The following is a 19,468-nucleotide window of genomic DNA, read 5'->3' as shown; positions in this document are numbered from 1 at the left end:
CGAACCTGCACGTCTTTAGACTGTGGGAGGAAACCGGAGCACCCGGAGGAAACCCACGCAGACATGGGGAGAACGTGCAGACTCCGCACAGACAGTAACCCATCGGGGAATCGAACCTGGGACCCTGGCATTGTGATATCCACTTGTGCTACCGTGCTGTAAGATCATATGTACCTGGATTATGTGAAAACTGACACAATATGCTCGTATAATGTAAGTAGCACAATTTTAAAGAAAAATGGGTGCAGAAATTTAAAAACCTGAGCTCAGCATTGAAATTGGCAGAAACTTTTAAGGCATCTATTCTGACAAGTCAATGGGATCTTTTGCTTGATCAGTATCAGGATACTATGGGAAAATCAACAAGTTACCGTCAAACTTTCCAGTCACAGCAGGGCTCAGCTAGAGTATTTAGTTTAATCTTCCTGTAAGGGTTTCCCCCGTGGTTTAGTCGGGGAGGGTTTTTCGTTTACGTGCACTCATTGCACAATCAAGGACCGAGCATCGGGAATGGTCGAGTCAAATTTCTATACGTTCGGAAATATGCCAATTGAATCGTGAGAAAATAGTTTTATTGCTAATTGAGAAAAAAAAAGAATTTCGACCAGGCGCCTTACACCTTTCCTGCATTCCATGGAATTGAATTACATGCTGCATGTATAACAATCAATTGATCAAAAGCATCCATTTTATACCAGTTCCCAGTTACTGTGTAGTATTATGTTACTTTCGTGAAGAATTCAACGATTATCATTATGCATCCATCTCCGAAAAGGCGGTTTAGCTTGAAACAAAATGCATCTTGCAAATAAAAACATGTCCTGAAAGTTATGCAATCCTGATGCACACTTTTGACTTTTCGCCTGCAGCATTGGTCACAATCGATATACTTGTAATAATTCTGATTTGGATGATTTCTTCACCTGATTCTTGCAATTTGTTCAATTCTGGAAATGATAATTATTTATGTATTTTAATTCTGAAATATCTCTGCATATTGCATTAATTGCAGAGAAATGACATCATTTCAACTAGTTTCAATTGAACGGAAAGTATTTTTAACGAATGCATATACTTTCAAAATAGTTTGCCAATACGTTTCAAACATTCTGCAGCTTTTCTTCTACTGCCATTATGCTGCAGCAAAAAAAAAAGCGTAGAGATATAAGGTACGAGAGACAAGAATTCCGCACGGCAAATTTAAAATTTCACCAGAAAAATTAAATTGTTTACACACGCTAATGAATAGTGGCATTGAAATTACATCAGTTTATAAAGGGTAGTTGAGCATCTTTATGTGACGAAAACACACTGGGATACTGGAAGCTATTGCCTGTTCATCTGTAAGATACTTGTAAATGATGCTACTGTATTGCCCAATGGCCGTCTCACTGATTTATTCTCAATCTTGTACTCATATTTTGCTGTTCGTGTAAAATGGCAAGTTTTCCAATTACCTCAGTTAACTTGCATGGAAAGATTCTGATTTTTATTGATGTGTTGCCTTGCACAGCCTCTATACATTTAGTCGTGGTTATTTTAAAAAATAATGTTATGAGATCTGGGCATATCTGGCTGGGCCAGCATTTATTGCCCATCCCTAGCTGCCGGTCGGAAGGTGCTGGTGACCTGCATCATTGAACCGCAGCCCCTGAAGTTTTGATTCACCGACAGTCGTATAAGGGATTCCAGGATTTTGACCCAGTCACCGTGAAGGAACGTTTTTATGTTTCCCTGTCAGGATGGTGAGTAACTTGGAGGGAAACCTCCAGTGTTTCTGCTACCAGCTATCTTATGCTCACGGTAGCGGTGGGCTAGGAAAATGCTGCCTCAGAAAGGTCAGTGAGCCCTGTATGTATCTTGCAGGGGGTACATCCGCTTGCCACTGTTCGCTGTGGTGGAGGGATTTAATATTTGTGGAAGGGGAAGCAATCAAGCGAGTTATTATTTTTTGGATGGAGTTGAGGTTCTTAAGTGTAATTGGAGCTGCACTATTACGGTTAAAATTCATACCACTCTTACTATCTCGTTTCCTTGCTCAAAATATTCCGTGACTATGCTGTCCATTTTGTCCAGAACACAGCTGACCTGCAGAATGAATACGAAAGAATTTAGAAGGTTTCCTTATATTAGTGTTTGGATTAGGTCCATTTCAATCTGAAACAGTGCCGATAATCTGCTTGTTTTACTGCATATGACCTAAAATCCCTTCAAAATTATTATGGTAACAAGTTTGTGTCTATGAATTACAAAAATCCTTGAACTATATTGATATGCAGGAGGCTGTAAGTTCATAAGAAATAGAAGCTTCGTCATTGAATGAGATAATGACTGATATGATGTGATAACCTTAAACTCCACTGTCTCAGCTTATGACACTACTCTTGATTTACTTTCTGATTAAACATATATCACTCTCAGCCTTGAACAAAATTAATGACAGAACTAGCATAACCAACTGCGGTATAGAATCCCATACATTCACTACCCTCTGAGTGAAGAAATTCCTCCTCATCCATGTCTGAAATGGGTACCCCCCTTATGCTCTCTTTCACCCCTCTCTTTATTTATTTATATTTAAATAAGCTTTTATTGTTCATTTGTACATAACTTTAGCATCTTAGGTGATTTTCTCCCTCTATTATTTTAGTCACCTTTTGACAATTTTAATATCAGTCCCAATCCTCTGGTTTTCCAATAATCTTAGTCACATTGCATGTTTTTCTTTCTGTTTAATATTATTTTTAACTTTCTCATTTAAACGGCTGGTTTGTCCCCTTCCCAGAATCCTTCTTCCTCACTGGAAGATATATATTTGTTGTAAGGCATGATTATTTTCATAAATGCCCACCATTGCTGATATTTTCTGACAAACATCTTTCTCTGTCCATTCCACCAAACTATGGCCTCCGTCCTTTGTCATGACCTTATTTACGTTTAGCACAGCTGTTTCTGACCCACGTTTCACACTCTCAAACTGAAGCTAAATTAAACCATCTTATTGTCACTGTTTCCAAGCGGATCGTTTACTCTCAGATTTTTTATTAAATCTGCATCATTGTCCATTACCAACTCCAAAATAAGCTGATCCCTGGTTGGATGTTTTCGAAAAAACACACTGAATGTGACTTCTGTGACTTCTTCCTCAGGACTGCCACTGCCAAAATTATTTTCAGTATCCACATGAAGATTAATGTCAGCCATGATTAATGTACTTCCCCTTCACATGATCTCACTGTCTCCTGATCTATTCTCCGTCCTACCGTATAGCTACTGTTCGGGGGCGTGTGGCCTGCTCCGACCAATGTCATCTTTCAGTTTTTATTTCTTACCTCCAGCCACATGGATTCTGCAACTTCCAATTTACTGCTATCGTATGTGTTCCATCTCGTACTAATAACGCTCTCCCATCATTCTTTGCTCCTTCCCGTTGTTACGAATAGTAAGGTTGCAATTGATATCCCATGTTAGCAAATTAGCGTGGTGTTGTTTAAGATTTTCCATTGGAAATAAAATGAACAGAATGAAGTTTTGTAATCAGCCAGGAGCCTAAGTAGCAAAATATTTATTTAATTACCTATGGATTTCATTCAGTGACACGTCGTCACAGTAATAGATAATGCAGAACAATGCAGGTGAAGACATGGCGAACACATGGTACAGAACGAAGGGATTGTCATTGGTTCTGGGGAAGAAGGGACCAAGTAGAGGTGGATATATTACTTCCCGAACAGAGTTGGAATACAAGTCATCACCTTAAGTGAGCGTGTGCTGTGAGAGGTTCGATGGACAGCAGCATAAAAATTGCCTGTGGGAAATAAGGTCCATGGACGATAGTGAAGTAAGTACAAATAATCCTAGAATTAGAGAATGAGGAGAACACAGACGGAGACCATTACGTCCATCATAATGGTTCTGGATCCAATTTGCTCGCTATATTCCCGCTTTCACCACCTAGTACGGCATTTTCTTTCATTTCATATTAAATGCCATCATTTTTCTTGCCTCCATTGAACTTATCCGCTTTGCATTCCCAGGAACCTTTTTCCAGATCAGACTCTCGCTGCGTGTAAAGTCTTTAGTTTCGTGGCTGTGTTGCAGCAATATCTTCACATGAAGTGCATACTGCGAATGTGGTTTGCAAAATTACAATTGTAATATTTTAAAACTCAAGTCACAAAATATGTAAATGCTAAAAAAAGGCATCTTGCCAGAATACGCACTTTGCACCGTGTTGATATTGCTTATTTTGCCAATTAACTTTATTCAGTCATCTTGTTCTTGAACTCCATCATTGAAAATATTTCCTTGCCTCATCTGTCCACTCGCCTCATGCTTTCCAGGATATTTATCAAATCTGTTCAATCTCCTCAAAGAAAACGGCCTAAAGGTTTCCAATCTACCTAATTAGCTAATGTTGATCATCATTGGGAACATTCCAATGTATCTTTGATGCACTGTATCTTACACCTTCATCCACATTCAGAAGTCCAGAACTGGATGCTGTACTTCAGTTCGGGCCGAAAGAGTGCTATACGGGAACTTAACATGACTTCCTTGTTTTGTACTATGTATAATTAGTGATGCATGCGATGTTGTCTGCTTTATTCTCCTCCTGCTCAACATGTCCTTTCATCTTCAATTATTCATCCTTGTAGGTGTTCAGGTGAGTTTGGTTCAGCCTCATTTTTAGAAATATAATCCTTATTTTATATCGTCCAATTGCGTTCGTCCCACCAAAAGTAATCGTTTTATGGCTCTGTGCATTAAATTCGATCTGCCACACGGGCATGCATCGCCCCAATCTATGTCCTTAGAAGTTTTACACCATTCTCACATTTCATTAAGTTTTAAAGTGTTGCATCATAGGCAAAGTTTAAAAATGTGCCCTGTGTACCAAGAGTCCATTGATACATATGTGGCCAACACGGTAGCACACTGGTTATATCAGTCACTTCACAGCTCCAGGGTCCCATGTTCGATTCCCGGCTTGGGTCACTCTCTGTGCGGAGTCTGAATGTTCTCCCCATGTCTGTGTGGGTTTCATCCGGGTGCTTCGGATGCCTCCCAAAGTCCAAAGATTAGGTGGATTGGCCGTGCTAAATTGCCGCTTGATATCTAAACAAAAGGTTAGGTGAGGTTAATGTGTTACGGTGGACCTGTGGGATTTGGTGGGGTGCTCTTTCCACGTTCCGATGCAGACTCGATGGGCCAAATTGCCTCCATCTGCACTGTAAAATCTATGATCTATACCAGAAAGAGTATAGGTGCCGACACCAACCCTTGCGAAATGCACTGAACGCACTGATTTCTGCAGTCCGAAATAAAATATATATCAGCAACTAGGCTTTGCAAACTTTGCCTCCGCCAATCTCGTGTGCAACCCTTTACTTTATTTTTGTTCCATGGGCTTCTTCCCAAATCTGCAGGCAGTATTGCATGAAATACCTTATGGAAGTCAATATACACTACATTATCCTCGCCTTCTATCCATATTGCATCAAGTGCTCCGTGAAAGTCATTGAAACGCGATGTTCCCTTAAAAAAACTGGTACTGACTATCCGAAATGACTCAAAAGATTATAATTTCCCCCTCACACATCTTATTGAGAAATCTCCCCGCCACAGATACAAAGTGACTGATCGACTCGGCATATCTTCACGTGCTGTTTCTTTTCACAATTTAGTTGCATTTGATATTTTTCGTACTCTGTCAGTCTGCTTGAGATTACGGAAGATTGGAACATCATGGAAAGTCCTTTTGCAAAATCCAGTCTCAATTTCCATCGTATCCTCCGATACATCCTGTCGAGGGGCTGCACGATCACATAATGCTTAGCACTGCTGCCTGACAGCACCAGGGACCCGGGTTCAATTCCAGCCTTGGGTGACTGTGGAGTTTGCATGTTTCTCCCGTGGCTGCGTGGGTTTCTTCCGGGTCCTTCGGAATCCTCCCATAGTCCAAATCTGTTCACGTTCGTCGGATTGCCTATGCTAACTTGCCCCTTCATGTCCAAATGTCACAGACTCGATGGTCGAAGGCACCCCACTGCACACTATGATTCTAATGCTGTCATCTCGGATTTCCATCCAAAGCAATGGAGGACATGACTACAAGGAGACAAGTGTTAAGCGTGTCAACATTGCCTGACAACACCGTTTGAATTCCATAGCGAGGAACAGTAGTTCAGCTAGGCAGTGCACAATGCCACTGGGACTTTTGCTATTCGGGATTCTGGAGTTCCATGAACAGTGACTTTACAGAAAAGGGGCAGTTTTTCAATGTATTCCGGCAAGATTCGTTTTTTTAGAATTTACATATTTTGTGACTTGAGTTTTAAAATATTTCAATTGTAATTTTGCAAGCCACATTCGCAGAATGCAGGACATCATGTAAACATCTTGCGGGGAATATGCTGCAACACAGCCACGAAAGTAGACTTGAATGTCTAACGGATTACATATCCTACATTGGAAACCATCTACAATAATGTGCCACATAAGAGTGTCAGCATCGAGGTCTGTAAGAAAGGAGGAAAACAAATTAGCATGAATGTATATAGTAATATTGTTGTTCTCTGTTGCGATGAGAGCATTTCACTCGGTTGCGACATGCCTGGGCCTGTGTCTCTACTTTGTTCACTCAAAGCCCATAGCTGTTATTAGCCGTCATGGGATGAAAGATTACTCGACTTTAATTTGTTTCCCTGTCGCCCTGATAGGGAGATATTAGGAACAGGGGTCCAAAAATACAGATTCGGATGAAAGCTGAGATCCAGCATCATATTTCACAGGAACTTCAGAACATCAGCAATGATCTGTGTAGATTGGAGGGGAGCGAAAACATTTGCACCAAGTGGGAGAATTACTCGTAAGACAGCAGGTTGTAACGAAAGAAACTGCTGGAACTGTGGAGCTTCAAGAGCAGTCAAATTCTGATCATAATTGCGAAACAGGAAATGTGATTGCTGATGCCCTAACATGACCAAGACAAGAATGAAGACTACAATCGACTATATTCATCTGATATTTGCTTATTTAAAACATGGTGATATGCAGAGTATAGAATGTAAACTGTATGTAATCTGAAGAAATGTTTGCAATTGGTAAAAGGGTTTAGAAAATAAAGTTATCTATGTATATTGATGGTTCATTTTTTTCGCGCGCGAAACTCTTATTTTAATTTTGACAAATTATGACCCAATTGACTCTTTCCACCAGTTGTCTGAGGTGGGCTTACAGTATCTTTAAGGTATATAATCGAGGGCTCGATAAGCCATTTTTGTTAACATATTGTCCACGTTTTGGAACTATCACTACATTCCCATCAATCGAGGAGCATGGTGTAAAGTCTAATGATTTCCTACAGTTACGGTTTCTCCTCTTACTGTTAATTACTACAAATTACTGTTAAGTACTGTTAATTGCTGTTAATTGCCACTCTGTTTTCCGTCTTTCTGACTTTTAATTTTAATGGTTAAAAAACTTTATGTATTTACCATTTTAAATGTTCCTCGCTGCCAGATGATTGCGTCTGTAGAGTCGAGCATGATTTACAATTGTGGAACTTTTGCAATTGGTGAACCCCGCCAACCATCCATCGAATTCACCGGAGTTCTATGTGTATGATATTCTATTGTAATGCAGTCTTGCCCGTATTTCATTCTATCACATAGCATCTTTTCTCGCATCCTCCCATCTCAATTGCATGAAAAGTATTCGTTTCCTAACTTCTCTCTGTTCTAATGAAAGGTCACACACCTGAATAGATAACTTTTCCCCCCTCACGACAGATACTGCCTGACCTACTTTGTTTCTTTCATGTTTTCTGCTTTAAACTCCTCTAAGTTATTCATGAATTGTGCTATTTCCGAAGAAGGTTTGTCTTATCTTAAAAAAAAAAGCTGGAGCATCAAACTATGGTCCATTTCCCCTCAGCTGGAGGTATTAAATTTGATTCGCAACTTTACTCCTACATTCTTCGGGGATCGAAAATGTGCTTATCATTCGTTCCAGTTACCCATGCTTTGTGATAATGGACTGACAGCCCATCATTGGCAATTGCGTATCCCCACCCCACCACCAGATCGTCAACAAATATGCCTTTACAATATGGAGGAGAGGCAAGCAGCATTGCAAAAGTTGATTTCCATATTCGAGCGAAATTTGTCAAGTTAAATAATGCGTCTCCAAGGAGTTTCAAGTGAGTCATGTCATAAAATGTATTTGCCCCGGCAGCCACGGACCTTGCCACAATGTGATGTTCGAATATTCGTTGTTGGTTATCTGGGCGCCAGAACCAGTGGACGATTGTTCTTGAGAGTTTGGGTGCATTGCCAATTATTTTTTACTCCTATTGCCAAGGTTGTTGCGTCGGCATTGGGCATCCGCATTTTCTCTTTTCTGCATTCTGATGAACGTGAAACGCTGCCGGTAGCATGTGCTCATCTTGAAATAATCCCCAAACATTTTTACCTTTGTTAATACTTGATAATAAAACATGCGATGAATTTGCAAAAGCATTCTTGTGGCCAACTATCCGACGACTGGGTTTCGTGCTTCAAATGTCTGAACCAAGAGTGCAAATGCCTGAACAACTCGTACAATCCGGACTGCTCATCAATTTCATTCATTATAATTCTTCTCGTGTTAAGTGGTGCAGCTATTTAATTCACAAATTCTATACGATGCTGTCTATTTTTCACTTCCATTGATCATGCATTTCGACAGCACTAAAGTAAGTACAAATAAAGGATAGTGAGCAAAGCAACCTTGTTTCACACTGTATGTTACAATAAGACACTGTTTCCTGCCACATAAATTAAAACGACTGCGTAGTCAAAGTATTGCATTACGGAATAGAGAGCATCAATTTAACCCCAGGACAATAGTGAACTCGAGACAGTTGGAAAAAGGAAACGTTATTGCAATAAACTCTTACCCTCCGTTTTCTCTTTCAGCTGGCTTTCTGCAATAAGTGATTACAATAACAACACTATTAATTTGTTATTCGTAAGAAGTAAATCGAAAAATGAAAAATTAGCACTTATTTAAAAGCTCTCTTGTTTAATTATGAAACACTTAAAATGAACCGTTACAACTTTTCCACCCTTCCAGAAACTCTTTCGCATTCTGGATCCTTAAATTTAAATTGGGCAGAAAACTCAAATTCTCCAGTTCTCAGAATTGAAAGGCCTCTTTCTTATCCTATATTCAACAGTCACACATTTTCGCTCCATTAATTCTCTTTCCATGTCGCGTTCTATTGTCCGAGGTTAGCTCAATTATGATTTAGACCAATATTACATGGTCGAGTAAAGCGAGTCGGCAAGCCCAAGGATCTATCTGTCGATAAAGGGATGGACCTCGCGCTATTGGTGTACGTGGTCCAGACCACAAGACACATCCAACTGAGCTTAGCGACATCCAGTTACCATGGAAAACAAGAATATTTATTTCAGTTTTTCCTTCTTGCTTGTCGTTCTCTGAAATACCAGGCTTGTTTCTGCACGACATTGATTTTTTTTCCAGCTGTGGCATTAGTTCAGCATTAAACGAACTGCTTTCTAGTCTAAAATGTAATATATCCGATCTATCGGATATATTACTCTTTGTTTGGTGCATTGGAAGCATTTTACCGGCTTTACACAAATAATAGAGTGTACATCAAAGTTAAAAAGTATTGAATGAGAGACAAAGTAGCACTTTTAGTACAGAATTCTCTTCCTTTAAAAGTATTTTTATTGGCATTTTCAATTTTGCAAAGTGAAACGTTGCGTCCGATATTTACAGTTTATACAGTTTTATGCACATACAATCCTTCTTCATATATCCTATCCCCCATCATCTCTCTCTTTGCGGGTCCTTGGCATCCCCCTCTTACACTCTGGATGTTATGTTCCTGAACACCTGTTCTCCCCTTCTCCCCTCCCTTCTGTGTTTTTTGTTCCAGATCTTTTGGGTTCTGGGGGAGGGAGGGGGTTCCATCGCCCTTTCCCTCCTCCATGCTTCTTCCTGTGGTTCTCCTCAGTTTGCTTCTCATTTCGTATCCCCTCCGGTTTGTAACTCTTATTGTTGTGTATTTCTGTCTGCTCCCCCGGTCTCTCACTCTTTCCCGAATCGCTCTTGGCCTCAAACAACCTTGGAACAGGCCGACGAATTGTCCCCATGCTTTGAGGAAGCCTTATCCCGAAGCTCGGATGGTGTATTTGATCTTCTCGAGATGGAGAAATTCTACCAGGTCTGCCAGCCTGTCTCTAACGTTGGGTGGTGCTGCCGAACGCCAGCCCAGGCGGTTCCTCCAGCGTGCAATTACATAATCTTCATTGTCACAAGTTGTGTTACATTAACATCGCACTGAAGTTACTGTGGAAAGATCTAGTCGCCACATTCCGGCGCCTGTTCGAGTACACAGAGGGAGAATTCAGAATGTCCAAATTACCTAACAGCGTGTCTTTCAGTACTTGTGGGAGAAACCGGAGCACCCGGAGGAACCCCACACAGCCACAGTGAGATTGAGAAGACTCTGCTTATAGACAGTCACCGAAGCCGGGAATCAAACCTGGGACCTCGAGCTGTGAAGCCACAGCGCTAGCCACTGTACTACCGTGCTCGATAGCAAGGACGTTAGCATTTTCACCATTTGTCGCTCTTGCAGTTCTAATATCGCGATGGTTTCCACGAATGGCCCGGCTCCACCCTCACCCCCACAACCTTGGACATTGCAACGAAGAAGGCGGTCCAGTAAACCTACAACTCTTGGAAAGACAGAGAACATTTGGGTGTGGTTGGCAAGGCCTTCCTTGCGCTGTTCACGTTTATCCTCCATCTCCAGGAAGAACCTGTTCATTCGGATTGTAGTTAGGTGCTTTCTGTGCACCATTTGAACAGCATGAGACTGAGTCTTGCAGAGGAGGACGTGGAGTTGGCCATGCACAGCGATTCGCTCCAGAGTCCTCACGTCCGTCCCCATTTCGACACACCACTTTCATTGGCTTCGTCAGGGTGTATTCTCGCTCTGTCCAGCAGCTGTCCGTAGATCTTCCGGCAGGTTCCCCCTTCCTTACTGTCTATGTTCATCAGGTCCTCTAACAGCATGGTTCTCGGGATCTTGGGGGATCCAACGGTCTCCTTGCGGAGAAAGTGCATTCCCTGAAGGCGCCGAAGTTCCAGGTCTTGTTTCAGTTCATGGAGTATCGCTAGTCTGTCTGCCAGGTAGAAGTCCCTAACTGTTAATATCACCCATTCTGTCTCCAGTTTTTGAAAGTGGTGTCGAGCAGTACTGGTGGGAATTTGTGGTATCCACAGATGGGGGCCATCAGGGAAATCTCGGTCAAACCGAAATGTTGCCTCATCTGATTCCATGTCTTTATTGGAGCTACCATCACTGGGCAGGATGTGTTTTGCGTCGGGTGGGGAGGGGGGGGGGGCGGTTTGGCGGGGGGTGGGGGGGGGGGGGGGGGAGTTGGGGAGCGCTATCTTGGCGAGCCCCGGACGGTCGTCCCCGTGCAGGAAAACTCCTCCATTCTCACTCAATCAGTGGTGGGTTCACGTATCCACTCCCCCACTCTCTCTGCCTTTGATGACCAGTGGTAGTACTGCAGATTCAGTAGTGCCAGGCCGCCCATGATTTTTTCCACAGCAGTGTTGATTTGGTGATTCTTGGATTCATAGCCCCCTCGCCCGCCCCCCCCCCCCCCAAAAAAAAACACACACACGCAGACACAAACAGCATGAAAATTTTATCTAAGCTGTGGAAGACAGCCTTGGGGATGAAGTTCGTTATCGATCTGATCAGGAAGAGGAACCTCGGCAGTACGTTCACTTTGATCGCCTGCACCCACCCAGCCAGCGAGAGCGGGAGTGTGTCCCATCACTGTCGGTCCTTTTTGACTTGCTCTGCCAGGTTGGTCAGATTCCACTCGTGGATCTGTGTCCCGTTCTCATCTATCTGGATCCCCAGGTAGCGAAAGTTGTTTGGGGACAGTTTGAATGAGCGTCAGACCAGCTCTGTTCCTCCCCGTTTGCCTTCACACAGAATGCATCGTAAAGACCCAGGTTAAGTTTCGAACCCGAGAAGGTACAAACTCTTTCAGGAGCTGCATGATTTCTCTGACTTGTTCCTGTGGTTCAGAGACGTAGAGGAGCACGTTATCACATGCAGTGGGTCATTGTGCTTTCTCCTTCCCCTATGGATGCCCTTCCAAGTTTTTGCATCCCACAGTGCGATCGCCAGGGATTCAATTGCCAAGGCAAACAGGAGCGGGGACAGTGGGTATCCTTGCCGTGTGCCTCTGTGCAGCTGGAAGTATTCAGAGCTGGTGGTGTTGATTCGAATGCTCGCCTTGGGGCGTTGTACAGGAGTTTCAGCAGGGAGGTGACTCCTGCTCTGAGCCAAAACCGCTCCTGTACGTCCAACAGGTACTTCGACTACACTCTGTCGAAGCTATTTTCTGCGTCCAGAGAGATGATTACCACTGGTTTTCTCTCCCTCGGGGTGTGTTTTTTTTGGGGGGGGCAGTCATTATTATGTTCATCAGTCGCCTGATGTTCGCAGTTAGCTGCGTACTCTTGACAAAGCCTGTTTGGTCCTCTGCCATTACCTCTGGTACGCAGTTCTATAGTCTCTTGGACAGGACGTTCGCAAGTATCTTCACGTGAGCAGTGAAATGTGAGCCGCATCCGTCGGTCTTTGTATTTTTTGGCTATCACTGATCTCGTGGCCTATGTTAGCGTTGGAGGCTGGGTGCCCCTCGCTGGCGAGTCTACGGAAATGTGCCTTACGAATGGGGCCTGGAACAACGCATATTGTTTGTAGAAGTCCGCCGGGAACCTATCGGGTTCTTGCTCCTTCCCCGCCAGCATGGAGCTAATGCTCTCCATGATTTCTCCCAGATCTATTTGTGCTTCAAGTGCCCCCCCCTCCCCCCGCCCCCCCCCGCCTGTCCTCTCTCACAACTGGCACACCCAGTCCATCAAGGAAACATTCCATCCCCACTCCCCCATCAGGGGGCTCTGACGTGTACAGCCCTTGGTCAAAGTTCGTAAATGCCCGGTTGAACTCTTTTGGCTCGGTTATCAGTCTACCTCCGCTATTTTGTATCTGCACTATTTCCCTCGCGGCTGCCTGCTTTCTCAGCTGGTGAACCAGTAGATGGCTCGTCTTTTCTCCGTGTTCATAGAAGGTCTCGCATGTCCGGCTTTCCGGGTGGACACAGGTTAAAGTCCATTTGCAGCAACAACTCCAGAAGCTCATTGATCGTGGCCTCAGATAACTTCCTGTCGACCTCCAGGATGGATTGGATCAATTGTTAGCTGGCCTACTCTTTTCCGTGTCTCTGCGAGCTTCGTAGGTTATAATTCCTCCCCTGCCCACAGCCTTCAGTACCTCCCAGAACGTGGGAGATTAGACTTTCCCGTTCTGGTTATTAATAAGTGATAGAAGGCCTTGCCGGGCAAGAGGTCTGTGTCCAGTCTCCATGTGGGGTACTGGGAATGGCCCGTCTCCAACCTCATACTCATGTAGGGTGGGGCGTGGTCGGAGATGACTATCGTGGAATGTTCCACTCTCACTATTCCTGGAAGCACGAAATTCGTCACTGCAAAGAAGTCGATCTAGCGATATAATTTGTGGAGCAGTGAGAAGAACGTGAATTCCCATTCGCCGGGATGCAGGAACCTCCATGAGTCCACTGCCTCGACTGTTCCATGAACGTTCCCAGCTCCCTTGCCATGCCTGTCTCATCCCCTTCTCTGAGGTGTGATTGGTGAGTCAGCGGTCCTGTATGCAGTTAAAGTCGCCCCTCATAATCAGTTCGTGTGTCTCAATGTCGGGGATCACTGCAGAGTCTTATTTATAAAGTCCGTATTGGCCCAGTTGAGCATGTACACATTTACCAGTACTACTGGTGTCCCATCTGGGACACTGCTGACCATGATGTAACCTCCCCCTTGGTCTGTGACCGTCTTTGTCTTCATGAACCTCGTCCTCTTATTAATCAGTATGGATTCTCCACTAGCCTTTTCCCGTTGCACGAATAGTACATCTGTTCCACCCATCTCTTTCTTACCACCAGTCGATCATTCTCCCTCACGTGCGTCTCCTCCAGGAAGTTCATGTCGGCCTTCAGGCTTAGGTGGGCGAAAACTCTGATATTTTCACCTGGCCGTTAAGTCTACTTACATTGCAGGTGACTATCCTGATGGCGGGGGAGAGGGGGGGGGGGGGTTCTATCCCACCGTTACTGCGGGATCAACCACACTTACCTTTGTGTACGCACCCCTGCACTTCGGGGTTTCCCTTTGTTTGAGGTCCGTCCAAAATGTTCAGTCACATTTCTCAGAATAACGCCTCCTCTGCTCCGGCGTTTCCCATTTCTCAGGAACCCCCCCAAAATGACAACTTGCGCCGCCATCTTGCTTCCACGGCCTGCCCCTTTCCTGCCGATGCTAATACGAGTGCCAACTCTTTTCTCCGTATAATTTGCTATGTACATTTTATTCCTCCCCTGCCACCCCCGTACCCCGTCCACGCGTCTGCCCCACCCTGCACTCTCCATGTGTTCTCCCTCCCTGCCCCATTGTCTGCTCCCCCTCCCCAGCCGGGTTCTCCCTCCCTGCCGAGAGTTGAGCAGCCTGTCGTCCAGTGATAGCCCTCCACGCTAAAAGTGTCGCTCCCCTCCCTTGGCTTCTCTAGCCTTTTGTTTGTGCCCACCGAATGCCTGTTTTCCCTGTCTGTCCCCTTACCTTCTCTCGGTCTCTCCTGCGCTCGGTTTTTCTGGTCAAAACGAGGCAGCAGAGTCCTGCGCTGGCACATAACAATGACTGTGAGTCCGTTATTCTGTTTCTTTCAGCGCAGCTCCTCTGACATGCCTTCATCGCTGCCGCACCTTTTCTTTGTCCAGGCCGTTGGCCCATCTGATGTCGTTTTCTTTCTCTGGGATGTTGAAATAATATTCTTTACTCTGGTGCGTGACCCAGGGTCTGGCGGGAATAACATGTAAAATCGCACCCCTCCCTTGGAAAGTGCCAGTATACCTGATTAAACTCGGCCCTTTTGTTTACCAGGTATGCCTCAATCTCCTGCAGGTCTGAATTCTATTTCCTTGCAATGTGCTCGCCTTCATCTGTCTAGTCCACTGCAGCATCCTCGCACAGTCCTGGCATCGGTGCAGCTTTACTGTGATCGCTCTCCGCTGCTCCCCAGCCTTGGGCTTCGGTCTGAATGAGCTGTGTGCCCTGTCCGGTTCTGGAGGGTTGGGGAAGGAAGCGCCCACCCCCCCCCCCCCCACCCCCCCCCCCCGACTCGGTTGCCCAGCATTTGGGTCACATTGTTTGTCGGGTCCCTGCCTGTGATGCATTTAGGCAGACGAACGATTCGTACATTCTGCCGTAGGGATCTGCTTTTCTCGTCCTTGACCTTTCCCTTCGAGCTCCCTTGGGCAACCGCCATCCTTTTCAACTTTGCGCCCAGAGAAACGATCCTGTCACTCAGTTCTGTCGATGCTTGGTATCTCTCTCTCTCTCGGCCTTGGATCATCATCTTTTTCCCAGACGGTCCATCGATCGTTTTAGGGAGACCATCGCCTCCAACACCGCCACCTGGCTCTTGATTCTAATCGTTTCCGTCATGGCGGCCTGCTCCTTCTTTAGGAAGGTTCTCCATCCGTCGCCTGGTGGCGACGGAGAGACTGGTGTTCAGATCGATGGTCTCCCTCTCTCTTGAACAGGGGCCTCCTCGACTCGTGGCTCCGCCGGTTTGTCCGGCCGTTGCTCCTCGCCTTTTCCGCCAATTCTATCGACGGCGTCTTGGCTGGCATCTTTCCTCCTGTTGTTCTTTTTCCTCTGTTGTTGGTTTGTCGAGTTAAATTCGTCTAAAAGTGTATTTTCTGGTTCTGGTTGGGAGGAGAGCCACCTGATCTGTGTCCACTGACCCCATCGCCGTCACCGGATGTCGTCGAGTACAGCATTTTCATCTTGGCAGGAAGCAGTATAGTTTGAGGAGAAGAATGAACATATTGGTATTCCCATCAGCCGACGCAAATTCTACGATTTTTCTTAATCTTTATTAAGGTCCAATGAATGTGTCTAAGGACGTAATGTAAACTGAAACTTTGTCAGAACTGGGATCTGTGAGGGCAGTTGTCGCGTTCTTAAGATTTGGGAAAGCTGGACGCATGGACATAGGTGTCACAGATCACGTTCAATGCAAAGAAGTGAGACGTTGAACATTGTGGTAGGGAGAAGGAGTGGCAATCCTTAAATGATTTTTATTTGAATGGGAGTAAAGAAGCATTGAATAATACATGAAGCAAATACCCGAGAACATATATACCGGGTGGCAGGCATATTGAGAAATGACATGAGAGGTCCTGAACTCGAAAAAAAAAATGGTAGAAATACAAGATGTTCTGATGCATTTTCATACAATTCTTTCTTAATTTACACTGTGATCTAGTCGCGCACTTCTTGCGTCATACTTTAAAATATGTGACAGTGTTGGAAACGTTGAACAAAAATTTCAGGAGAATGCTTTTGGGAACGACCAGCTCCAAATAGATTCACATTTAGATAGATTTCTGACGATGTTCTTGTTCGTCCGGGAAATTCGGCAAACATATTGAAATCACAGAGGTATCGTAGAAAGAGTGGGATTGTTCGCACAGGATTAATACTGGGGAACCAAAGGCCGCTGTTTTAGGTGAACGGCAAAGAACAGGTGGCAACCCGAAGAAAATAATTATTTTTAATTAACCATTGTCTAGAATCTGGAATACACTGCTTGAGAGTGTGGTGGGACGAAACTCAACCGTGGCTTTCAATCGGAAATGGGTACACAGCAGAGGAATGTAACTATTTAGGATCACGGTGATGATTTGGGAGACTAGGAATCGCTCCATTGCTCTTTCAGAGTGCTGGCGCGCGAACAACTGGAAGAAAAGCCTTCTTCCTTTCTGCGATCATTCTACGATTTTATATACACGTTGTTTATTTCAGTTAGTTGCTTATTTTCAGCGCGTGTGCATTAAGAGATTGTGCAAATTGTTTCAAAATAATTTGAATAAACTAATTGACGGAGCCCAGTTACTTTATGTACAAGTTGTTTAAATGATCCGTGACAACGCTTATGTCTAATATATTCATTACTACGTCGTCGAGATGGGAACTAAATGCTGGACCAGCCAGCGACGCCCATATCGCATGAACGAATTAAAACAAACACGTAATGGATATCGATCACAAGCAGAAGTTTGTTGTGGCTATTTGTAGCATATGCATGTTATGGTGACAAACAACATAACAGCTTTTAGAAAGAAAGTGAATCGTTTTCGGTGAACAAAGAAGAGAAAAGAGAAAATTACAACTGAGTAATGATCTTATCCCATCAAGGTGTTGTTTTTAATTCACAGCCTGCATATTCAAGGCAATGCAGAACGCTGCTGTGATGGAGAGCTGGTGTGCATTTTCAGAATAATTATTTTGATTATTTTTGCAACAAGAAGATTCACACCATATCACTTCCGCAGGAGGCGTCCTGCACTCGCCAATGGTTTATGTTGACTTTATTTCATTTACTGTATCCAGCTAGTAGTCAGAGACAGGTATCAAAGACAACAATCTATCCAAACGAATACATGATCCTTCGTAATATTGGCGTTGCAATATAATAGAACCCTACCCAATTTTGCACGTATTTTCTCTAGGTCTGGAAACAAACACACGGAGTCATGGTACTCTATGTACAAATTATAACATTTTGAGTCATGGGCAAATAAAGAAAATAATAGGAACAACATCACATTCGTCGTCATTAGTATCGATCTTCAGATGTATTCTCAGAGTACCAGAATCCATTCGGCCACTCGAGCCTCGGCCTCTGAAAGGGCACCCTCCCTCGGCCCATTCCTAATCTCCATCCTTGTTATCCCATACCCCAACGATCCTGGACAGGTCTTTGGACTAACGGAGGAAACCGGACCACCCAGAGGACCCAATCAGACACGGGAACACATGCACACACTACTCAGACAGTCGCCTAGTCACCCGGGTCCCTGGCGCTGTGAGGCCACAGTGCTCCCCCTTGTGGCACCATGCTGCCCAGTCTTAGTATCAATGTTGCTTAAACATGGTGCCAAGGCTTGAGAGGTCAACACGTTTAGAAGGATTTTGTTTCTTTGAAGGTCAACACAGGAAGGGGTTTTCGGCGGAAAATGTCACCCTCTCATTGTAGACAATTGAAATGATAAGAAACCTGAACTGAAGTAGGCAAAGCAAATAACGGCAATACACAACATTCAGAGACTGCAGACGTGCAGAGAAAAATGGAGATCATGTTTCAGGTCGTGACCTTGAGTCCGAACTGAAAACGTCAGAAATATTTTTTGGGTGTTTGAAAGTGGGATGGGTAAAATAATGCAATGTGGGTGACAATGAAGATGATTGATGGCATTAATGGAAAAACAAATACCCGACAGAAGAGTGGTGAAACTGATTGGCTGTTGGCGGCAAGATTTTCATCGGACGATCAGTGGTTACAGAATGTCGACCTCAAGAAGGCCACTTCCATGTGCGTGTGCAGACACGTGTCCAACAGAGCGGCGTCGCTGATTGGCTGTTCTGTGGAATATTCGCATCCAGTGGTCAGTGCATCCAGATTGTTGTTTGCGGAGGAGCTGTTGTCAATGTACATTTAAACACCAAATATTACTTCAGTGGTTGACTTCCTCCAACAGTATGTGGGAGCTCAGGGAAAATTCCGTTGTCCCTGATGACTTCAGCTGTGGGAAGTTCACCCGGATGCAGCTCGTAGGAGACTGAGTTACGGAGCTGAAGCTGCAGCTGGATGTACCCAGGATCATCGAGGATGCTGAACACTTTGCGGATAAGTTTTAATGAGGCGGTCGCACCTAAGGTGCAGGCAGAGCGTAGCTGGATGACCACCAATAATGGCAAAGAGAGCAGGAAGAGAGTGCAGGAGTCCCCTGTGCCATTCCCCTCGAAAAGAAGTATACCGTTTTGGTGGTGCGCGTTCAGGTTAAGGCACAAGTAGCCAGATCAGAGTAGCTCTGAGTGACCGCGGGAAATGGTAAAGATAAACAGGACCGTAGTGATAAGAGACTCGATAGATAGGGGGAGGGATAGGAGATACTGTGACCGCAAAGGGGAATCCGGGGGACAGTGTGTTGCCTCTCGGATGTCTGGGTCAATTATATCTTGGTGAGGCTGCAGAACATTTTGAAGGGGGAGGGGGAGCAGCCAGAAGTCGTATACCCGTTGGCACAAATGACGTAATTAAAAATAGGGAGGCGGTCCTGAGAAGTGATTATAGAGATGTTGGATAAAGGTTAAGAAGCAAGAGCTCGAAGGTGCTCGTCTCTGGATTACTTATCATGCTACGTGCTACTGCGGGCAAGGACAGGATAATATGACAGATGAATGCATGGCTAAAGAATTTGTACAGCTGGCAGGC

The 19,468-nt window shown here is 44.5% G+C and overlaps 1 protein-coding gene across 1 annotated transcript in view; it reads right to left on the bottom strand.

Moving 5' to 3' along the window:
- LOC119975529 (centromere-associated protein E-like) overlaps positions 1 to 19,468 on the bottom strand; it is a 249,117-nt gene that overhangs the window by 86,683 nt on the left and 142,966 nt on the right. Inside the window, exons 22-24 of the mRNA XM_038815320.1 lie at positions 17,678 to 17,704; positions 8,942 to 8,968; positions 924 to 947 (exon numbers count right to left, since the gene is read on the bottom strand). Of these exons, the coding sequence (XP_038671248.1) occupies positions 924 to 947; positions 8,942 to 8,968; positions 17,678 to 17,704 (78 nt within the window). The remainder of the gene's footprint in view (positions 1 to 923; positions 948 to 8,941; positions 8,969 to 17,677; positions 17,705 to 19,468) is intronic.

Source organism: Scyliorhinus canicula, chromosome 13, assembly GCF_902713615.1.
Source record: "Scyliorhinus canicula chromosome 13, sScyCan1.1, whole genome shotgun sequence".
In the NCBI taxonomy this organism is placed as follows: domain Eukaryota; kingdom Metazoa; phylum Chordata; class Chondrichthyes; order Carcharhiniformes; family Scyliorhinidae; genus Scyliorhinus; species Scyliorhinus canicula.
This window is presented reverse-complemented; position numbering and strand designations above follow the sequence as displayed.